The 20,163-nt window shown below is 42.7% G+C and overlaps 1 protein-coding gene across 13 annotated transcripts in view; it reads right to left on the reverse strand.

The window, feature by feature from the left end:
- PTPRQ (protein tyrosine phosphatase receptor type Q) overlaps positions 1 to 20,163 on the reverse strand; it is a 208,856-nt gene that overhangs the window by 78,294 nt on the left and 110,399 nt on the right. For 12 of the 13 annotated variants that reach the window (XR_012666450.1, XR_012666451.1, XM_075124328.1 and 9 more), the window contains 5 exons: positions 14,610 to 14,778; positions 13,513 to 13,806; positions 12,891 to 13,166; positions 11,264 to 11,415; positions 8,336 to 8,477 (listed from right to left, as the gene is read on the reverse strand). Coding sequence is in view for 11 of the 13 variants with exons in the window: in XM_075124328.1 (XP_074980429.1) it covers positions 8,336 to 8,477; positions 11,264 to 11,415; positions 12,891 to 13,166; positions 13,513 to 13,806; positions 14,610 to 14,778 (1,033 nt within the window). In the remaining 2 variants the exon portion in view is untranslated. The remainder of the gene's footprint in view (positions 1 to 8,335; positions 8,478 to 11,263; positions 11,416 to 12,890; positions 13,167 to 13,512; positions 13,807 to 14,609; positions 14,779 to 20,163) is intronic. The other variant, XM_075124331.1, reaches the window with a different exon arrangement.

Below are 20,163 nucleotides of genomic sequence, written 5' to 3' on the forward strand. Positions count from 1 at the left end.
ACTGTTAGCAAACACAAATGGAATTGTAGTCTTCGTGCATGATAGATATTTTGCTATAAGGGTCTTCCATGGAAGAATACAATAAAACCCTCAACGAAGTCCTAAGCCTGATCAGTCAGTCTGAACTGAAGCTAAACAAGGAAAAACGCATTTTCTGTCTACCCCAAATCGAGCTCTTGGGGCAGACAATAAACAAAGATGGAATCAGTGCTAGCCCTGACAAAGTAAAAGCGATTAATTGAATGCACCAACTAATGTTCCAGAACTGAGACATACACTAGGGATGGTAAATTACCTTGGCTGGAATTCCACAAGTCCTTTCTACAGTGACAAAACCACTGAATGAACTGAAGTCCAACATATCTTGGCTATGGGGGCCATATCAAGAAATTGCCTATAAAAAGGTGAAAGAAATTATCTCAACAGCTCCAGTTCTTAAGTACTATGATGTGCACAAATCCACAATGGTCAGTGAGGATGCAAATAGCTATGGCTGCCCAAGGCAGTACATTGTTTCAACAACATGGAATTTGGTGGAAGCCAGCTGCATTTTTCTCTCTCACTCACAGAAGCATAAAAGGATATGCACAGATTGAAAAGGAGTGCCTGGCAAGCATATGGGCATGTGAGAACTTTTACAGGTATCTCTGTGGATTGGATTTGTTTATACTGATAACAGACCATAAACTGCATGTAACCCTCATCAGTGGAAAAGACTTGGATCAAGCACCCCTGAGAGGACAATATCTATTGCTTAGGTTAATGTGATTTAATCCACTTGCTAAATACGCGCCTGGGAAAAATCTTTTAGTAAAAGACAGTCTGTCATAGAGCCCAGTGTTGCATTCAACTACCCATGAGTTCGAAGATGATGTAAAGGTGTGGAAAAGACCAGTGTCAAAAAAGAGACTACAACAGCTACAAAAAGCAACTTTGACAGACTCGCAACTTCAGGATGTTTAAAGTTACACTGGGGTGACTGGCCCACGTATTTAAAGGACACTAAGGAAGTGACAAGAGGTTACTTTGTGGTGCATGGACAATTAAGTGAGTCAAATGCACTCATGATTAAAGTCAATTGCGTCATAATTCCAAACTGAATGAGAGCCGAAATCCTAAACCTCACCCACAAAGGACATCAAGGATTAACAAAATGCTGTGAACAGCTGAAGCAGTCAGTGTGGTGGCCAGGCATCATCAAGGACAAAGAATACTGTATCTGCAGTATGTGAACACTGCAGAACTAACTGGCCAACACAACACAAAGAACCTTTGTCAAGGTTCCTTCCCCACTCTGAACTCTAGGGTACAGATGTGGGGACCTTCATGAAAACCAGCCTAAGCTTATTTTTACCAGACAAACTATTTTACCTTTTGTCCCTGGACCTTATTGCTGCCACCACCAAGCGTCTAACAAATATAACAGGGAAAGAGAGATTTAAAGGTGTTTACCCTTCCCTTTATATTTATGACACGCCCCCCAAATCACAGATAGGGTGAAACGCTGGCTGTGTTTTCTTCCTGGAGCTCTAGGAGAAAACAGAGTTAATAAGACACATGCACCTCTATATATACTACCAAGTATATAAAGACTAACAATATTTTTCACATCTCAAGGACAATTTTAACCAGTTGATTCTGGGAAACTTTCACGGGAGAGTGCACCAGCCACTTTGTTAGAAGCTCCTGAGATGTGTTGTATGTTGAAATCAAAATCTTGGAGAGCGAAACTCCACCGAATAAGTTTTTTGTTATTTCCCGTGGCGGTATGAAGCCACTGTAGCGCAGCATGGTCAGTTTGCAGGTGGAAACGCCGACCCCAAATGTATGGGCGTAGCTTTTCCAGAGCGTAGACAATGGTGTAACATTCTTTTTCACTGTCTGACCAGTTGCTTTCCCTCTCAGACAGCTTCTTGCAGAGAAACACTACAGGGTGGAATTCTTGATCCGGTCCTTCCTGCATTAAAACTGCTCCCACACCACGCTCGGACGCATCTGTGGTTACTAGGAACGGTTTGGCAAAGTCTGGGGCCCTTAGCACAGGGTCAGACATGAATGTCGCTGTAAGCTGGTTAAAGGCCTTCTGACACTCTTCGGTCCACTGAACGGCATTTGGCTGTTTCTTTTTGGTTAGGTCTGTCAGTGGGGCGACGATTTGGCTGTATTGCGGTACAAATCACCTGTAATATCTGGCCAAGCCTAAGAAGGATTGGACCTGTTTCTTTGACTTTGGGACAGGTCACTTTTGGATAGCATCCACTTTGGCCTGTAGAGGGTTGATAGTTCCTTAACTCACCTGGTGTCCAAGGTAAGTTACTCTGTTTAGGCCTATTTGACACTTCTTAGCCTTAACAGTTAGTCCTGCCTCCCTTATGTGCTCGAAGACTTTTTGTAGATGTTCCAGGTGTTCTGCCCAGGAATCCGAAAATATGGCCACATTGTCAAGGTAGGCGACTGCATATTCTCCTAAACCCACTAGGAGACCATCTACAAGTCTTTGGAAGGTGGTGGGTGCATTCCACAGCCCAAAAGGGAGTACATTAAATTCATACAGCCCGACATGTGTGGTGAAGGCTGACCTTTCCTTGGTGGATTCATCTCGCGGTACCTGCCAGTACCCCTTGGTTAAGTCCAAGGTAGAGATGAACTGGGCCGTCCCAGTTTCTCTAATAGTTCATCTGTGCATGGCATTGGATAGTTGTCTGGGCGAGTTACAGCATTTATCTTAAGGTAGTCCACACAAAAACGTATCTCCCCATCTGGTTTGGGAACTAGAACCACTGGAGATGCCCATGCACTGCCAGAGGGGCGGATTACACCCATCTGTAGCATATCCTGGATCTCCCGTTCTATAGCAGTTTTAGCTTGAGGAGACACCCCGTAAGGTTGGACTTTAATTGGGTGAGCATTACCTGTGTCAATGGAATGGTATGCCCGTTCAGTCAGTCCTGAGGTGGCTGAGAATGTCGGCACGTAGCTAGTGCACAGCTCCTTGATCTGCTGTCGCTGCATACACCCAAGGGTCATGGAGAGGTTCACCTCTTCCACGCCACCAGCACTTTTCCCTTCATAGTAGACACCTTCAGGCCACTCAGCGTCATCTCCTCGCTGGGCTGTAAACTGACAAACCTTTAATTCTCTGGATCGATTAAAAGAGTTGAGAGGCGATGGGTTGCTCCGTGCTGCCATCCAAGCTCTCTGGAGGCTTTCATCTGCTTCCTGTTCAGTCTGGAACTGTTCCCTTGATGCTGGAGACATCAGTTCCTCATTGGATTGTGGACCTATGCTTGGTCCCTCTGGAAGCGATGTAGGGGATGGGGCTGTTTCCGTTGACTGTGAACCGCTCTCCGCTGGTGCACTATGTTGGGGTTCAAGCTCCGGCTGAGCCTCTTGTGTAGGGTTATCGGCTGGTGCCAGTTCAGGTTCGGTGAGGCCCTCTGGTGTTGGGGTTGCAAGTACTGGATTCAGTGCTAGCAATGTGTCTGGTGCTGGTTGTTCCACTGGTTCCGGTTCTGGGGCTGGCTCTGTCTGGGTCTCTGGGACTGGATCCACTACTGCTGTTGCAGACATTGGCATGGGGTCTGGGTCCATCACCTCTGACCAGGTCCTGGTAGAAGTTTCCAGAACAGAGCTAGGCGTGACGGCTTGCTTAGCCTGGCTGCGGGTAACCATTCTCTCCCTCTTGGCTAGCTTCACATGACTGGCCAAGTCTTCCCCCAACAGCACAGGGATGGGATAATCATCATATACTGCAAAAGTCCACGTTCCTGACCAGCCCTTGTACTGGACAGGCAACTTGGCTGTAAGCAAATTGAAAGAGTTGGACTTGAAGGGTTGAATTGTCACTTGGATCTCTGGGTCGATTAAACTGGGGTCCACTAAGGAAGCATGGATAGCTGACACTTGTGCTCCGGTGTCCCTCCACGCGGTGACCTTCTTCCCACCCACACTCACAGTTTCCCTCTACTCCGAGGATATCTGGGAGGCATCTGGGCCTGAGGACCTCTGGTGTGATTCCAGTGCAATGAACTGTAATCGGTTGGGGTTCTTGGGGCAGTTGGCCTTTACATGCCCTGGCTTGTTACATTTAAAACTTCGTCCAGCTGACAGGTCACTGGGGCGAGGTGGGTTGCTGGAGAATGGTGCGGCAGGACGATAAGGTGTCTGGAGTATTCCTTGGTGTGCAGTTGGGGCCTTGGGCTGCCCCCGGTAGTAGGGTGTGGTCTGAGGGTGTCCCTTCTGGTATCTGCTCCAACTGCGACCAGGGTTGTTCCTCTCTCCTCCCTCCACCTGTTTTGTTCTGGCTTGCCCCGCCTCTCCAGCAGTCTGGGACTGCTCATATTGATCAGCATAAGAAGCAAGACTTTCTGCTGAGTTCATTTCCTTATCCCATAAACACTGTTTTATTTCCTCCTTGGACATATTCAGGAATTGCTCCTGAGCTATCAAATCACACATTCTGTCAAAGCTAGTGACACGCCTTCCTTGGACCCATTTATCTAACAGATCCTTCATCTGGTTTAGATAAGCCACATTAGTTAGTCCAGGCCCTCTCTTAAGGGTTCAAAATTTTACCCCGGATGTTTCAGATGTAATTTGAACTTGCGTTAAAACCAACTCCTTGAACTTATTATAGTCAGAAGCCTCATCAATAGGCATCTTATTGAATATGTCCAGAGTTCTTCCAGTCAATTTTGCGACCAATGTGGTCATCTTGTGAGCTTCAGGAATTTTATGGAGAGTGCACAGTCTCTCAAAGGTGAGAAAATATTCAGCAATATCACTGGATTCACCATACTGTGGACATAGTAACTCCCATTTGTGGATTGTTGGGGAAGGATGGTTAGGGTTATCCAGTAGATTCCGCTCAGGACTTTGCCTTCTCCACCTCCAGTGCATGCTTCCTCTCTTTTTCCTTCTCCGCCTCAGCATGCTTCCTCTGTTTTTCCTTTTCCTCCATTTCTTTTTCCCTTGCCTCCACAGCTCTCCTGTGGTCAGCCTCCCTTTCCTCCTGAGCATGCTTCCATTCTTTTTCCTTTGCCTCCATAGCTCTCCTGTGGGCAGCTTCTTTGGCTGTTTCTGCCTTGGGCTCGGTCATGTTTGCCTCTCTGTTTTTAACTAACTTTACACCCGAGAGTTAGAAATAAAAAACAAACAAACAAAAAACTTGGCTTGTCAAAAAAAAAAAAGAAAAAAAAAGGTTGTGCTGTAACTGGATACCTGTGTTCTCCGATAGGGATTGTCAGCCTACAGAAAATTCCTTTAAAATAAACCTAACACCTGTGTCTCCAGGCAAATAGACAGAAAAAGCTTCTAGTTGCTCTTAGCTAAAAAAAACAACCCACCTCTTCAGGTCTGTGAAGACTTGTGAATTTCCCTGCAGGAGGTTAACTACCCTGCCTTTAGGTAGAGAAAACTCCAGCTCACAAAAGACAATTCCCTTTTGTCTCTGCTCTGGCCCCCAAGCAGAGACAAAAAAAAACCTCTAACTGCTTTCAGCTTAAAACCTGCTTTCCAGCAGCCCAAAGGGAAAAAAATATTTCCTTTTAAAATCTGTGCTTCTGGTTCAAAAACTCTCAAAATGATTTCAAGTTAATCCCACCGCTCTGCCACCATGTCAAGGTTCCTTCCCCACTCTGAATTCTAGGGTACAGATGTGGGGACCTGCATGAAAAAACCCCTAAGCTTATTTTTACCAGCTTAGGTTAAAAGTTCCCCAAGGTACAAACTATTTTACCTTTTGTCCCTGGACCTTATTGCTGCCACCACCAAGCGTCTAACAAATATAACAGGGAAAGAGCCCACTTGGAAACGTCTTTCTCCCCAAAATCCCCCCAAGCCCTACACCCCCTTTCCAGGAGAAGGCTTGATAAAAATCCTCACCAATTTGCATAGGTGAACACAGACCCAAATCCCTGGATCTTAAGAACAAGGAAAAAGCAATCAGGTTCTTAAAAGAAGAACTTTAATTGAAGAAAAAGTAAAAGAATCACCTCTGTACAATCAGGATGGTAAATACCTTACAGGGTAATCAGATTCAAAACATAGAGAATCCCTCTAGGCAAAACCTTAAGTTACAAAAAGACACAAAAACAGGAATATACATTCCATTCAGCACAACTTATTTTATCAGCCATTTAAACAAAACAGAATCTAACGCATCTCTAACTAGATTGCTTATTAACTCTTTACAGGAGTTCTGACCTGCATTCCTGCTCTGGTCCCAGCAAAAGCTACACACAGACAGAGAGAACCCTTTGTCCCCCCGCCTCCCCAGCTTTGAAAGTATCTTGTCTCCTCATTGGTCATTTCGGTCAAGTGCCAGCGAGGTTATCTTAGCTTCTTAACCCTTTACAGGTGAAAGGGTTTTCCTCTGGCCAGGAGGGATTTAAAGGTTTTTACCCTTCCCTTTATATTTATGACAACCTTTAATAACACCACTTCTACCAGACAGATCTTGGAAGAGACTAGCTGAAAATGTGAATTCAGAGGACACCATTATCCCGTCATCGTGGACTCCTTTTCCAGGTATACAGAAATAATGTACTTGAAAGACATACCATGTTGCAGTGTTATCAAGAAACTGAAGTGTACTTTTTACTCACTTCAGTATTCCAGAACAACTAGTGACAGACAATGGACCACAATTCACTGCAGCAGAATTTAAGTCATTCCAACTGAAATACGATTTTGATCATATTACTAGCAGCCCACATTACTCAGAAGCAAATGGAGAAGCTGAGAGAGCCAAGAAAATCCTACAGCAGGAAGATCCATTCCTTGCTCTTCCTACAGAAGGAAGATCTGAGTTATGGATCAACACCGATAGCGGCTACCGATATAGTCTAGCAGAGCTCCTGATGGGAAGGCAACTCAGAACTCCTGTTCCAACTCTGGAAAAGTGATCAGACATGAAGAGAGTAGCCAAATCAGATAAAAAGGAGAAAAGAGCTTATGAACACTTTTATAACAGACATTTCTCAGGTAGAAAACTGCCAGGTCTAGAATCTGGTGACCATGTTCATGTCCAACTGGACGGAGAAAAAGTATGGACAACTCCAGCTATCATAAAGAAAAAGAATTCAGTGCCCAGATCATATGTGATCGAGAGTGACAGCAGACAGTTCAATAGAAACTGTCATCTACAGTTTACTCCTCAGAAAAAACAATCAGCAGAGCAAACTCTATAGATGGCCATTGCAGAACAAGATGTCTCAAGGATTCCAATGACCACAGCCAATCATGGACAGTCAGATGACCAAGCTGCTATGCATTCAGGTCATGTAATCAGAAAACCAGACATTTATCAGATTGATACATACTGAAATTCAAAGATAGCATGATAGTGTAAATATTGTAAATAGTAGGAATGTAGAACTTAAAGGGGGTGATCTAAGGCAGGGGTCGGCAACCTGCAGCCCATCAGGGTAATCTGACTGCGGGCCACGAGACATTTTGCTGATGTTGACTGTCTACAGTCACGGCCCCCCGCAGTTCCCAGTGGCCGCGGTTCTCTGTTCCTGGCCAATGGGAGCTGCGGAAGCAGCGGCCAGCACGTCCCTGCAGCCTGCCACTTTCTGCATTTCCCATTGGCCAGGAAAGGCAAACCACGGCCACTGGGAGCTGTGGGGGGGGAGGGCTGCCTGTGGACGGTCAACATCAACAAAATGTCTCACGGCCTGCAATCTTATTACCCTGATGGGCCGCATGTGGCCCATGGGCCGCAGGTTGCCCACCACTAATCTAAGGGAATGCTAAACTGCATTATATGGTTCAGCCACTAGGTGGCAGAGTGTGTAAAAAGAAAAGGAGTACTTGGGGAAAATACCTTATTTAAATTAACTTCAGCCATGACCTAAAGATCTTTTAGTCAACACATCTGGTGTGTATAACTATCTCTTTGTCCAGCTACCACAAGTATTCCTTTTCTTTTTGCGAACACAGACTAACACAGCTGCTACTCTGAAACCTGTGATATTACTGTAACTTAGCTGCTTTCACAGTGATCTAAAATATAACCTTAGTCTCCAAAGTTTGATATTTATCTAATTTTCCTCCTATTATCTGTGTGCTACAGAAAGATTTATAGGAGCCATATATGCCTATCCTTTCAGCCAAGGATATTTCTAATTCCAGACCTCCAACATCTTACTTGAAAAGTAACGACCTCACCTATCATGTACAATAGGAATGTGAGTGCATGTTGTGACAATGATATAATTTTGAGTTCCATTACATTTGGAGAGCAAAGGAAGAATGCTGTTCAGGTATAAAAGGAAATCTGCATAGACAATGCTGCAGTTCATTAAAAAAACAAAACAAAACTATTTCTAACCTGATTCTTTTGTTGTGAATTGGACAATGTTACTGAACTGATTGCCATTTCCAACTCTTGTAAAAGCACAGACACTGATAAAATAGGTGCTGAATGGCTCTAATCCAAAAAGGTTTGCATCACTGTGTGAACCTGAAACATTCTTAGAAGAAGAAAACAATTGTTAGCACAAAATCCACATATTTGAACACACCGGGTCTCATCCTCCCCACACTGACATTAATGAGAGTTTTGGTACTGCAGTCTTGTCTCTTGCATCCTTCAAGTCTCCATGTCACACAAAATAGTCCAAGGTCTCACCTAAGGGGAAGCAGGGTCAAATCCTTTATCGTGCTACTTCAGATGTGCACAAGCCAGATTTTTTTCTGTACGAACAGGGTATCTCTCTCAAGATTCCTTCTCTCCCTACCCACCCCCCGCCCACTCACCAGAAATAACATGACAAAATATCAGAACAAAAAAAATGAGAAAGACACAATGGACAGCTTCTATAGAAATATAGCAAACAACAACAAGAAATCACATTTATTTGCCCCTCTTCTTGTTTTTGAGGCTTTAGTTCCTATTCATGTTAGTGAGTGAGCCAAACCATAAAGCACGTATTATTTGATTGATTGAAAACACTGCTTTCCCATTCCCTTCCTTTCCACTCTTTCTCCCTCACCGTGGCTTGTGAAGAAAGTTTGTCAACGGAAGTGATTATAATTACAGTAGTACCACACCAGCAGCCTAACTCCACATATGCATCCTGTGCCAGCCTGTATAGCTGCTGCCACAATCAAACACCCTCCTCTCCATCTGCACTACCTCCATCGCTGATAGCACCTCTTCAGATATAGATTCTGCTGAAGGGAAGGATTTCCATATAATAGGTTGGTGCCAGCTTGAAGTGTCACTTGGGCTAACTTTTTCATCTTTGCTTGTTTATGGCATGATGCCCCTCCTGTCCCTCCAGCCCTTGTCCAGCAACTGGACAGAAAGAGATAGGGGTGAATTCTTCTCCCCTACCTGAGACAAGAAACTATTTTGGGTGACATAGAAACATGCAGCGATGCAAGAGTACAGGCTATCCCTGGTAACAGCTGTTCCTGCAGCACTCACAGCCATCTCTTCATGGGACTGTAAAAGCAGTCGGGAGAGCTGTTCAGTTCTACTGTGAAAACAAAGGTAAATTTTTCAAAATAATGTTTAATTATACAACTTAGCTGTGTAGTGAGGCACAGTGGCCTCCCACTGAGCCAGAGGGCGGGACGGACCAAGCTGTGAACCCTGGTGGGCGGAGCCAGGCTGTGCTTGCCCCTCCTACCAGAAATCAGAGGGAGGAACAGGAAGTATAAAGAGCAGGTCCTGGCGCTCAGCTGGGCTGCAGCCACCGAAGGAGCCAGATGCCTTTTACCTGCTCCTGAGCTGCGAGGCTGCAGCAGACCCCTGCGGCACAAAGGACTGTCCAGAGCTGCTGGAGCCACCCACTGACCAAGCCATGGAGGAGGTACTGGGACTACCATGGGCCTTCTATCCAGACATGCGAAAGGACCCTCAGTGGATCCAGGTACACCCTGAGATGAGGGGAGGAAGTGTTCCTGGGGCAGTTGACTTAATCTGGCTGCGTTGCTGTCAGCGTGTTGTGGCTGGATTCACCACTGATCCAGTGGCAGACCACTCTGCCCCTGTTAGGGCCCTGGGCTGGGACGCAGTGGAGTCGGGTGGGCCTAGATGGGGCTGCATCCCCCTACCCTTGCCACCTCACCCCTGGGGTGGCAGTCCCTCCTCTTTAGGCCAAGGAGCCTGTGTTCGTCGGCCATCTGCCAGAGCTAAGATGTCTGACCCTCTTGCTGCTCGGCCCTGAATACAGACCCGAGCCATAGACTCCTGACTACACCCACCCCAACTGCGGATCCATAACTGTTTGCTCCTTGGCCCTGATTGCAGGGTAGAGACCCTAACTGACTACCGCTCTGCCAGTACAGTCGGCCGCAGCCTGGCTGTTGCTAATTCCCTAATTGTGGGTGACTCCCAGCGACGTAGTGAGGCGGACCCCACTGACCCAGAGGGGGAGGAACCACCACTAACCCACTACATGCTGCCATCTCCCTCTGCATGAACTGGTCTGCCTGTCCCACTGCTGCACTCTGCACAGTCTGCTCTCTTGCATACACTACTCTTCTTGTGACAACGTGAAAGAAGCTTCGTGTGTGGTACACACATCTCAGCAGAGTGCCACTGCTGGTCTCTATCACATTTAACTCTGTCTACTGTCATGCAGAGTCTGCCTACTGTCGGATTCTGTATGGCCTGTCCTCAGGATGTGCAATGGAGGAGCTTTCACTTGTCCTGCATAATGGTAAGCAAAACTGAATTCCCTGTGCACAGACGTGGAAACTGCTCTGTCCCTATTCTATCAGGACCACATGATGTCCCCCGCAACCCTGCAGGATCCTGGGAACTCCTTCATGTGTTATAATAGCAGACTGTAAACGCCTTGGGGCAGGAACTGTCTTTTCAATTACACATATGTGCAGGGTCTAGAACAAAGGCGCCTAGATCCCTGGTTGGAACTGATTAGTGCACTACAAAGAAATAACAGGTGCATTTCCCCCACAACAGACATTATATAGCTGAGGGAGGAGGAGTGTGAAGCTCCACACAATCCCTCACTGTGGACTGTGTCTTAAGAGATATGATTTAGCCCACAATATACATGCATTTCCATAACATCTTTTATCAGTGTCTTTTATGAAGGAACATTAGGGGGGAAAAGAAAATCACTTCCTCTAAGTTATGAGTTCCTACAGTTTTGATTAATGCAGGACATACCTAGGCATACAAAATGCCTTACATATTTTGGTTTTGAGACATGAGTCAGATAGCCAGAAAAATCAAATGTATTTTTTCAGATACTTAAAACACTACTAAATATTATAAACATACCTGATAAAATATGGTTTGACTCTTGTTTTCATGAATCTTAAAACTATAGCTCTTAATAGCACCATTTGGCTGGGGACTTGGCCTCCATTTTAGCCACACAGAGTAGGCAGTATAGTTGAAAATAGCCAAATCCTGAGGAGGTGCTAATGGCACTGTGGGAGAAAATGCTCGTTAGTTCAAATTTACAATGTTAATTTTAGGCAAATATGAATACTTTGTAGGAGAAAAAGATCATGTCTGAGCTTAACCGAACCAATATTGTACTGTTATACTTTTAACAAAGAGCTCCCAACAACTCTTCACTCTTGTCCCATTTGCCTGTTATAAACTCTATTTACCAAAGATGCACGTTGTTGGAGAAAGTAAGGGTGAGGAATGGGATAATCTATTCATGTTGTTTGTCATTTAAACAAAAGCACATTTTCATAACCAAGGAAGTATTAAAATATTTGGCAAAAAAACAGAGTAGATGCTCTTATAGAATCATAGAAATATAGGACTGGAAGGGACCTCAATCGGTCATCTAGTCCAGTCCCCTGCACTGAGGCAGACTAAGTATAACTAGATCAAGTGTTTGTCTAACCTGTTCTTAAAAACCTCCAATGACGGAGATTCCACAACCTCCCTAGGCAATTTGCTCCAGTGCTCTAGAGAGTATGAAAGAGACTCATTAGATCACATACTCCATCCCAAAGGGCCACTAAACTATTTACTATAGTCTTATCTAGCACTTCAATCAGTCTAGTTTGAAAGGTACACAACCAAAGTATCATACCTGTATCCTAAAATGTAGTACCTACTATTGTTACTAGTAGCATCTAAGATTACTAGAATGAAGATTAGAGCTTTCTAATATATATACACATATTTCCCCTCTCTACTTTGTGCATTATATATATATTGCGAGTGGGATGGCAGTGTGCAATGTAATCTGAAATAGAGCAAGGAGTGAAAAAAACCCTGTAAGGGTCTGTAAGTATTTTTAAGGAATATTTTCCGGGTGGGGTGGAGGTGGGGGTCGTTGGTTGTTTTTCCCCAAAAATAATTGACACTTGGCAAATTATGATGCATTCCAAAGGCAAAAAGAAATTGATTTTCAGGTATTCTTATGAGCCCAAGGCTAAAACTAATCTCTAGCAAAGATAATTTAGCACTATAATGGGTGAACTCTGCCAAAGGCAGGGAAATCTCACACGCTTCCTTTCAATTTGGTCGCAGAATTTTTAAAAGGGGCTCCTATGAGCCATTGAATGCCACCATTCTTGGGCACCTCAAATTTATTTTCTTGTGTAATTTGAGAAATAAACTAATATAGGCCCATGGTAGTGAGAGTTAAATAGTCTTCGGTCAGAGTGTGTCCTCCCCTACAGTAAAACCTACAGGCAGAGTGTGGACGAAGGACGAAATCTCAGCATTCACTCTAAACTTGTCCCCCAGATGTTGCAGGTTTGTCTCCCTGCCTTCTACAGAAGCAGTGGTGTGTCTGGCCCCATGCCCCAAAGATTTTAGGGGATCCACCAAGATAGGATCAGCCACATGGAAGCCCTACATCTTTGCACCAGCTCTGGGATCCTCTATTTCATAATTTATTTCCAAAGAGCATCATATGATTTTATTTATCACTCACCTGACTCATCTGTGTAAAAGTTAAAGGTAGCATATGGACCAAGTCCTCTGATAGTTCTTGCAGCAGCAAAAATACTATACAGTGTAAATGGTAAAAGATCTTCTAGAATGATAGAATTATTGGTGGTAGACCAAGAATCATTCCTTTCTGGTCCATATAACTTTAAATCATAACTTATTATGATACCATTTGGTTGGCGAGGAGGATCCCAGGACAACATAACTGAGGTAGATGAAAGATTCTTATACGTTCTGATTACAGGTGAAGATTCAGGGACTATAACAAGAAATGAGAAAACAAACAGAAAAAAAACATACAATCCAAAAAACCTAAGTTATCCCACAAAAAGGTGATTTATGGTGGAAAATATCTTTAAATATCAATTAACTTTGTTCTCTTATCAATGCTAACTTCTACTTCATGGTCTCAATGAAGCACTACAATAAATCTGCATGACAACAGTTATTGTGGGTTGCTTTATTAGTTAATTTGACAAACAAAAAAGTTAACAAGTAGATCAGTAACATTATTTCATAAGAAAACAATCTAACGATCAAGAATTTTTAGAAGGCTATTTGCTTTTAATAAATTTCTTTGGCAATAAAAAAAATCCTCAACCTACCATCTTCTTCAGTTTTGATGTGCAGTTTCACAGTGTGCATTTTAGAAGATCCCTTTGCTGTTGCTGGAATGATTTTCAGAATATAATCTGTGTACTTCTCCAGCTTATCCAAAAGCACACTTGTATTGTAAGTAATGAGAGACAATAGCTCACTGTCTGTTTGTGTATCCCATAAATTTAGTGAAACAAGGAAGAAGACTATACCATTTGGCTGGGATGGTGGAAGCCAGCTTACATTTATAGCAGTTGAAGAAACATTTTGATATGTCAAACTTTCAACAGGGCCATCTGGAACTAGGGATTAATAAGCAAAAAATAAAGATATGTTAGTTTGATATAAATAACAAAAATAAACAAAGTGTTGCTATTGGATCAACTTAATCCCTAACATTATGTATTCAATATTTTATTACATTATTTTCGTGACTACAAATAAAACAATCGTTTCTTTGATCATCTATGGTTTGATATAAAAAACAAAGCATCTTGAATGTATATATACATAATTTGTAGTTAATGTTAATTATTAAGGTGAGAAAATCTTTGTGATAGATTTTCTCAGTCTTTGTGCCCAGAGAAGAAAAACTGCTTTTGATGCTACACTACAAAAAGAAGAGATTCAGCAGATCAAAATGTCCTTTAGGAAGGGTTAAAGATTAGTTGCTTGATAATTAAGCTTACTCTCAAACTGCCATGAAAACCAGATGGGCCAAAGAGAGGCTAAACTGTAGGGTTTTGTATTGAGAATGGTTATCCTGATAGTTAAGGTGGAGAAAATAATGGAGACAGGTTCAAAATGGAACGTGGAGTTAGGAGTCTGCTCAATCTGTTGACACAAAGAGGTTTCCTTCAGATACTAACGCTAAGGTTCATGAGAATGATCTATCCCCATTCTAGGCATAGAGAATACCATCAAACCCGTGCAAAGGTAAATGCTACAGTATGGTAAACAGTTTTTTAAAATGGCATTCACTGTAGTACTTCTTTTTAACCTTTTCATCCAAAAGAATGCAATAATATTTAAAAGTTCTAGAACTATTTCATAATGAAAAGCTTGGACGTACATTTGAAAATTTAAAATAGAGATGTTTACATACTATCTTGATCTGTATACACGTGCATTATCTCACTGGTCTTGTTTCCATTTCCAAAGGCAGTGTCTGCAGTTAACCACACCGTATAGTAGCTGCATTTTGCCAAATTGTCTAATACTGCAGACAGAGATTTATTGTCAACACCACTGTCAATGTCTTGTCTGGTGAAATTCTAAGGAAAAGAAAGGAGAAGGATATCATCTTTTACGAATAAATTAGTATTTCTTTATTACTTTCATTTTCTCTATCTATCCATCCATCCGTCCACCCACCCACACAACTCAGACCATTTACTAATCATAAACAGACACTTCAATTCTCTAATGCTCAAGTCAGCCACACTGATTCCTGTTTAATGCAGTCAAATAAATCATAGAATCATAGAATATGAGGGTTGGAAGGGACCTCAGGAGGTCATCTAGTCCAACCCCCTGCTCAAAGCTGGTCCAATCCCCAACTAAATCATCCCAGCCAGGGCTTTGTCAAGCCTGACCTTAAAAACTTCAAAGGAAGGAGATTCTACCACCACCCTAGGTAACACATTCCAGTGCTTCAACACCCTCCTAGTGAAATTTTTTTTCCCTAATATCCAACCTAAACCTCCCCCACTACAACTTGAGACCATTACTCCTTGTTCTGTCATCTGCCACCACTGAGAACAGTCTAGATCCATCCTCTTTGGAACCCCCTTTCAGGTAGCTGAAAGCAGCTATCAAATCCGCCCTCATTCTTCTCTTCTGCAGACTAAACAATCCCAGTTCCCTCAGCCTCTCCTCATAAGTCATGTGTTCCAGTCCCCTAATCATTTTTGTTGCCCTCCGCTGGACGTTTTCCAATTTTTCCACATCCTTCTTGTAGTGTGGGGCACAAAACTGGACACAGTACTCCAGATGAGGCCTCACCAATGTCAAATAGAGGGGAACAATCATGTCCCTCGATCTGCTGGCAATGCCCCTACTTATACATCCCAAAATGCCATTGGCCTTCTTGGCAACAAGGGCACACTGTTGACTCATATCCAGCTTCTCATCCACTGTAACCCCTAGGTCCTTTTCTGCAGAACTGCTGCCGAGCCATTCGGTCCCTGGTCTGTAGCGGTGCATGGGATTCTTCTGTCCTAAATGCAGGACTCTGCACTTGTCTTTGTTGAACCTCGTCAGATTTCTTTTGGCCCAATCCTCTAATTTGTCTAGGGCCCTCTGTATCCTACCCCTACCCTCCAGCATGTCTACCTCTCCTCCCAGTTTAGTGTCATCTGCAAACTTGCTGAGGGTGTAATCCACGCCATCCTCCAGATCATTAATGAAAATATTGAACAAAACCGGCCCCAGGACCGACTCTTAGGGCGCTCCACTTGATACTGGCTGCCAACTAGACATGGAGCCATGTTTATATCTTTTCTATCTAGTTTCTTATGTAGACATTACACATTTATATGGCTGAGTCTCTTTCTAACTTGGCTTTGTTTATCCACTATTTCTTTTTTTAGAAAAAAATATTCTGTAGAGTGAATGTACTTACACATATCAAGGGGGAAAAAACAGGAAGTGTACCAACTACAAATTATTGACAAAAAGATACCCCAGCAGGACTAAAGTCCCTGACTTTCTTCAGTATTAATGTCAAACACTTTATTCAAACTGATAGAGACTGTTACAATAACTGAATTTTACATTACCCACTAGAGGGAACCCATACATTACTTTGCTTATAACAGTACCAATTTGGAAACAGAAGAGAAAAAATTAATTTTTTATGTAAGAACTATTAAATGCAAATAATCTCAATGGGTCAAATCATCAGTGACTGAAAGGAAGATGACCCAGGAGAACCATGCAATTCTGCAGTGGTACAGGAATTAGGGACCCTATTTAGGGGACATGCACCCATGTGGCAGTCAGACTCTGCTTTGCCAGGACTTCCTGTGACTCTACCTTGTATTCAGGATAGAGAGACAGGTCCCATTCTATGACTATGCATATCCACCAGCCACTCTTCTCTATAGAGCAGTGAGCATGTGCATTAGTGATCTGGACTAACACTGCCCTTATATTTTAGAGGCAGCTGTGATATGTCCCCAGGATTCTTCCCAAGATCCTGTTAAGTGCACAGTCCAGCCATTTGGGCTGATTTTTAGTTCCAGTATTTGGCCCTACAAGCACCAACAGTTCCTTAAAATCAGAGTTAACTTACTGGGGTTTATGTCTTGTTAAAAAAGGGGTGGGGGGCAGCGATAGAAGGGGGGAGTGAAGTTTCTTTGTTTTTTAGCAATATATATTTACAGAACTAGCTGATTTACTAAAATGAGATTTTTTGTGTGCGTGCACATTTGAGGATGAAACATTATGAAACTGCAAAAAATGGCAATACCATTTTCTAAAGGAGGCACTGTGATTCTTTACCAACTTGGCTGTGACTTCTCCTGTGAAGGCTTTTAGTTTTTCAACAAATAATCTTAATGTCTATTACCCCATGTCATAATCCACATACATTTAATTTAACATTTGACTAATTTCTTTACTTTCATGCTGGTGAAACTATTTTACTTCTGTGAATAACACAGGGCCAAACTCCATTGACTTCAATAAGATTTGCATGTGAATATCTGAAGGCTGAATTTAGCCCAAAGTTATTACAGTGAAATATCCTACATTGACAGCACTGGAACACAAAGTCCTCTTCTGGTACATTGAACAGGTGCAGGACAAATGGAACAAGAAAAATGTCTCTATGCCAGCCCATTAATGTACCTGAACCCTGACTTGCAATTTGTCTATATTAGGAAAAGAGGACGAAGGTAGGTCAGAGTTGCCCAACAACAATCCAGACCTAACCAAAACCTTTTCCCGAGGGTAGATACAAGTTAATGCCTTTTGCCTCAATGTAGCTCAGTAGTTCTCAAACTTTTAACACAGCAAGCCTGAGTGCGACCCCCCGTCCTTACATATTAAAAACACATTTTTTATATTTAACACTATAATAAATGCTGCAGGCAAAACAGAGTTTGGGGGTGCAGGGTGACAGCTCACGACCCCAATGTAATAACCTCACAACCCCCTGAGGGGTCACAACCCCCAGTTTGAGAACCCCGATGTAGCTGATTAAAGTTAATGCTAGTGGGAATCTCACTTTGAGTTTGTGTAAATGACTATACAAGATTCAGGGCAATGGAGAATCAGGCACAACATACTTAAATTAAATTTTCTGATGTCCAGCTATAGAAAGATAGTGAATCACTTGTGAATGAGAGCACCATTCCCTTTGTTTCTGATGCAGGGGATCAGACAAAGGGCAGGAATTAATACCCTGACTTTTAAAGATAAAATTTCCAAGTACTGAACAGAGTTTTAACTTCTGGATTTAATAGTTCACCAGCTATAAATCTCATGCAAAGCTTTAAAAATGTATCTTTACATTTTCTCAACAGTTTTGCATTTGGACATAGAATGCTGTAGTGAACCTACCTGAAAGCTATAACAAAACACTATTTGGTGGTTCATTGAAACCCTATTTTGAAGGGAGTGTAGTTGTAGCCGTGTTGGTCCCAGGATATTAGAGAGACAAGGTGGTGAGGTGATCTCTTTTATTGGACCTTCTGTTGGTGAGAGAGATAAGCTTTCAAGCTGTAGAGAGCTCATTGTGGATCGAAAGCTTGTCTCTCTCACCAACAGAAGTTAGTCCAATAAAACAGATCACCTCATTCACCTTGTCTATCTATTTAGAAGGGAGACCATTTAGTCTGGCAGCCAAGGGGCAGATAACTACTCATGACATGACAAAATATTAGAAAAGCATGCACAGATAATGGTGACACGAAGAGCTACTGGGATGCAATCTGCAAAATAATGTAACTTGCACTAATTGTATTCTGGGGATTCATCATTATAGGACATTTTACAATTAATTCTGGCTGCAGATGAAAGCAAACTGCTTAGGACTTCTTGGCAAACTGAAGCTACAACTGAAAAAATTTCTTCTTCTGCTTCCTTCCTTAGTCCACACACAAAGAAGTTCTGGAATAGCAAAGTATCAGATTATTAAGAGCAGATAAGTGTAAGCAGTACACACAACCAATGAAAGCGTGTGCAGAAAACAATATTCTTCTTGGCCCAGGAAGCATTTCCAGCTACATAATGTCATAACCAGTGATATACAGACATCACAAAGCTTCTAATCTTAAGAATAAGGTTGTGGCACTGCTTTGCTAGTATAGTTTCTTTCTATTCTCTCTTGCTCTGGGCTTGTCTTCACTTCATTATTAGTTCCAGTTAGAATACATGAAGTACTCCACTTGCGTTAGCCTAGGTTGAGGCCACACGACAAAGGCTACATCAGCCATCCAGCTTTCATCCAAACCACATCACATGATCCATTGTCTACAGCCAAGCTCTAAGATACAACAACATTTGCTCCAATCCCTCAGACAGAGACAAACACCTACAGGATCTCTATCAAGCATTCTTAAAACTACAGTACCCACCTACTGAAGTGAAGAAACAGATCGACAGAGCCAGAAGAGGAGCCAGAAGTCACCTTCTACAGGACAGGCCCAACAAGAAAGTAACAGAACATCACTAGCCATCACCTTCAGCCCCCAACTAAAACCTCTCCAGTGTATCATCAAGGATCTACAACCTATCCTGAAGGACGATCCCTCACTCTCACAGATCTTGGGAGACAGGCCAGTCCTTGCTTACAGACAGCCCCCCAACCTGAAGCAAATACTCACCAGCAACCACACACCACACAACAAAAACACTAACCAAGGAACCTATTCTTGCAACAAAGCCCGTTGCCAACTCTGTCCACATATCTATTCAAGGGACACCATCATAGGACCTAATCACATCAGCCACACCATCAAGGGTTTGTTCACCTGCACATATACCATCATGTGCCAGCAATGCCCCTCTGCCATGTACATTGGCCAAACCGGACAGTCTCTATGCAAAAGAATAAATGGACACAAATCAGACGTCAAGAATTATAACATTCAAAAACCAGTCAGAGAACACTTCAACCCGCATGGACACTCAATTACAGATCTAAAAGTCGCAATTCTTCAACCAAAAAACTTCAAAAAAACAGACTTCAACGAGAAACTGCAGAACTGGAATTAATTTGCAAACTGGACACCATTAAATTAGGCTTGAATAAAGTCTGGGAGTGAATGAGTCATTAAACAAACTAAAAACTATTTCCCCATGCTAATTTTCCCCCTATTGTTACTCACACCTTCTTGTCAACTGTTTGAAATGGGCCATTATGATTATCACTACAAAAGTTTTTTTTCTCCTGCTGATAATAGCCCACCTTAATTGATTAGTCTCATTAGAATTGGTATAGCAACACCCATTTTTTCATGTTCTCTGTGTGTATATATATCTTCCTACTGTATTTTCCACTGCATGCATCCGATGAAGTGGGTTTTAGCCCACAAAAGCTTATGCCCAAATAAATTTGTTAGTCTTTAAGGTGCCAAAAGTACTCCTCATTCTTTTTGTGTTCACATGGTTGCAGTACTGACTCAAGCGAAGGAGTTTGCCTTCTGGGGGCA

The sequence above is a fragment of the Caretta caretta genome, chromosome 1, assembly GCF_965140235.1.
Source record: "Caretta caretta isolate rCarCar2 chromosome 1, rCarCar1.hap1, whole genome shotgun sequence".
In the NCBI taxonomy this organism is placed as follows: Eukaryota; Metazoa; Chordata; order Testudines; family Cheloniidae; genus Caretta; species Caretta caretta.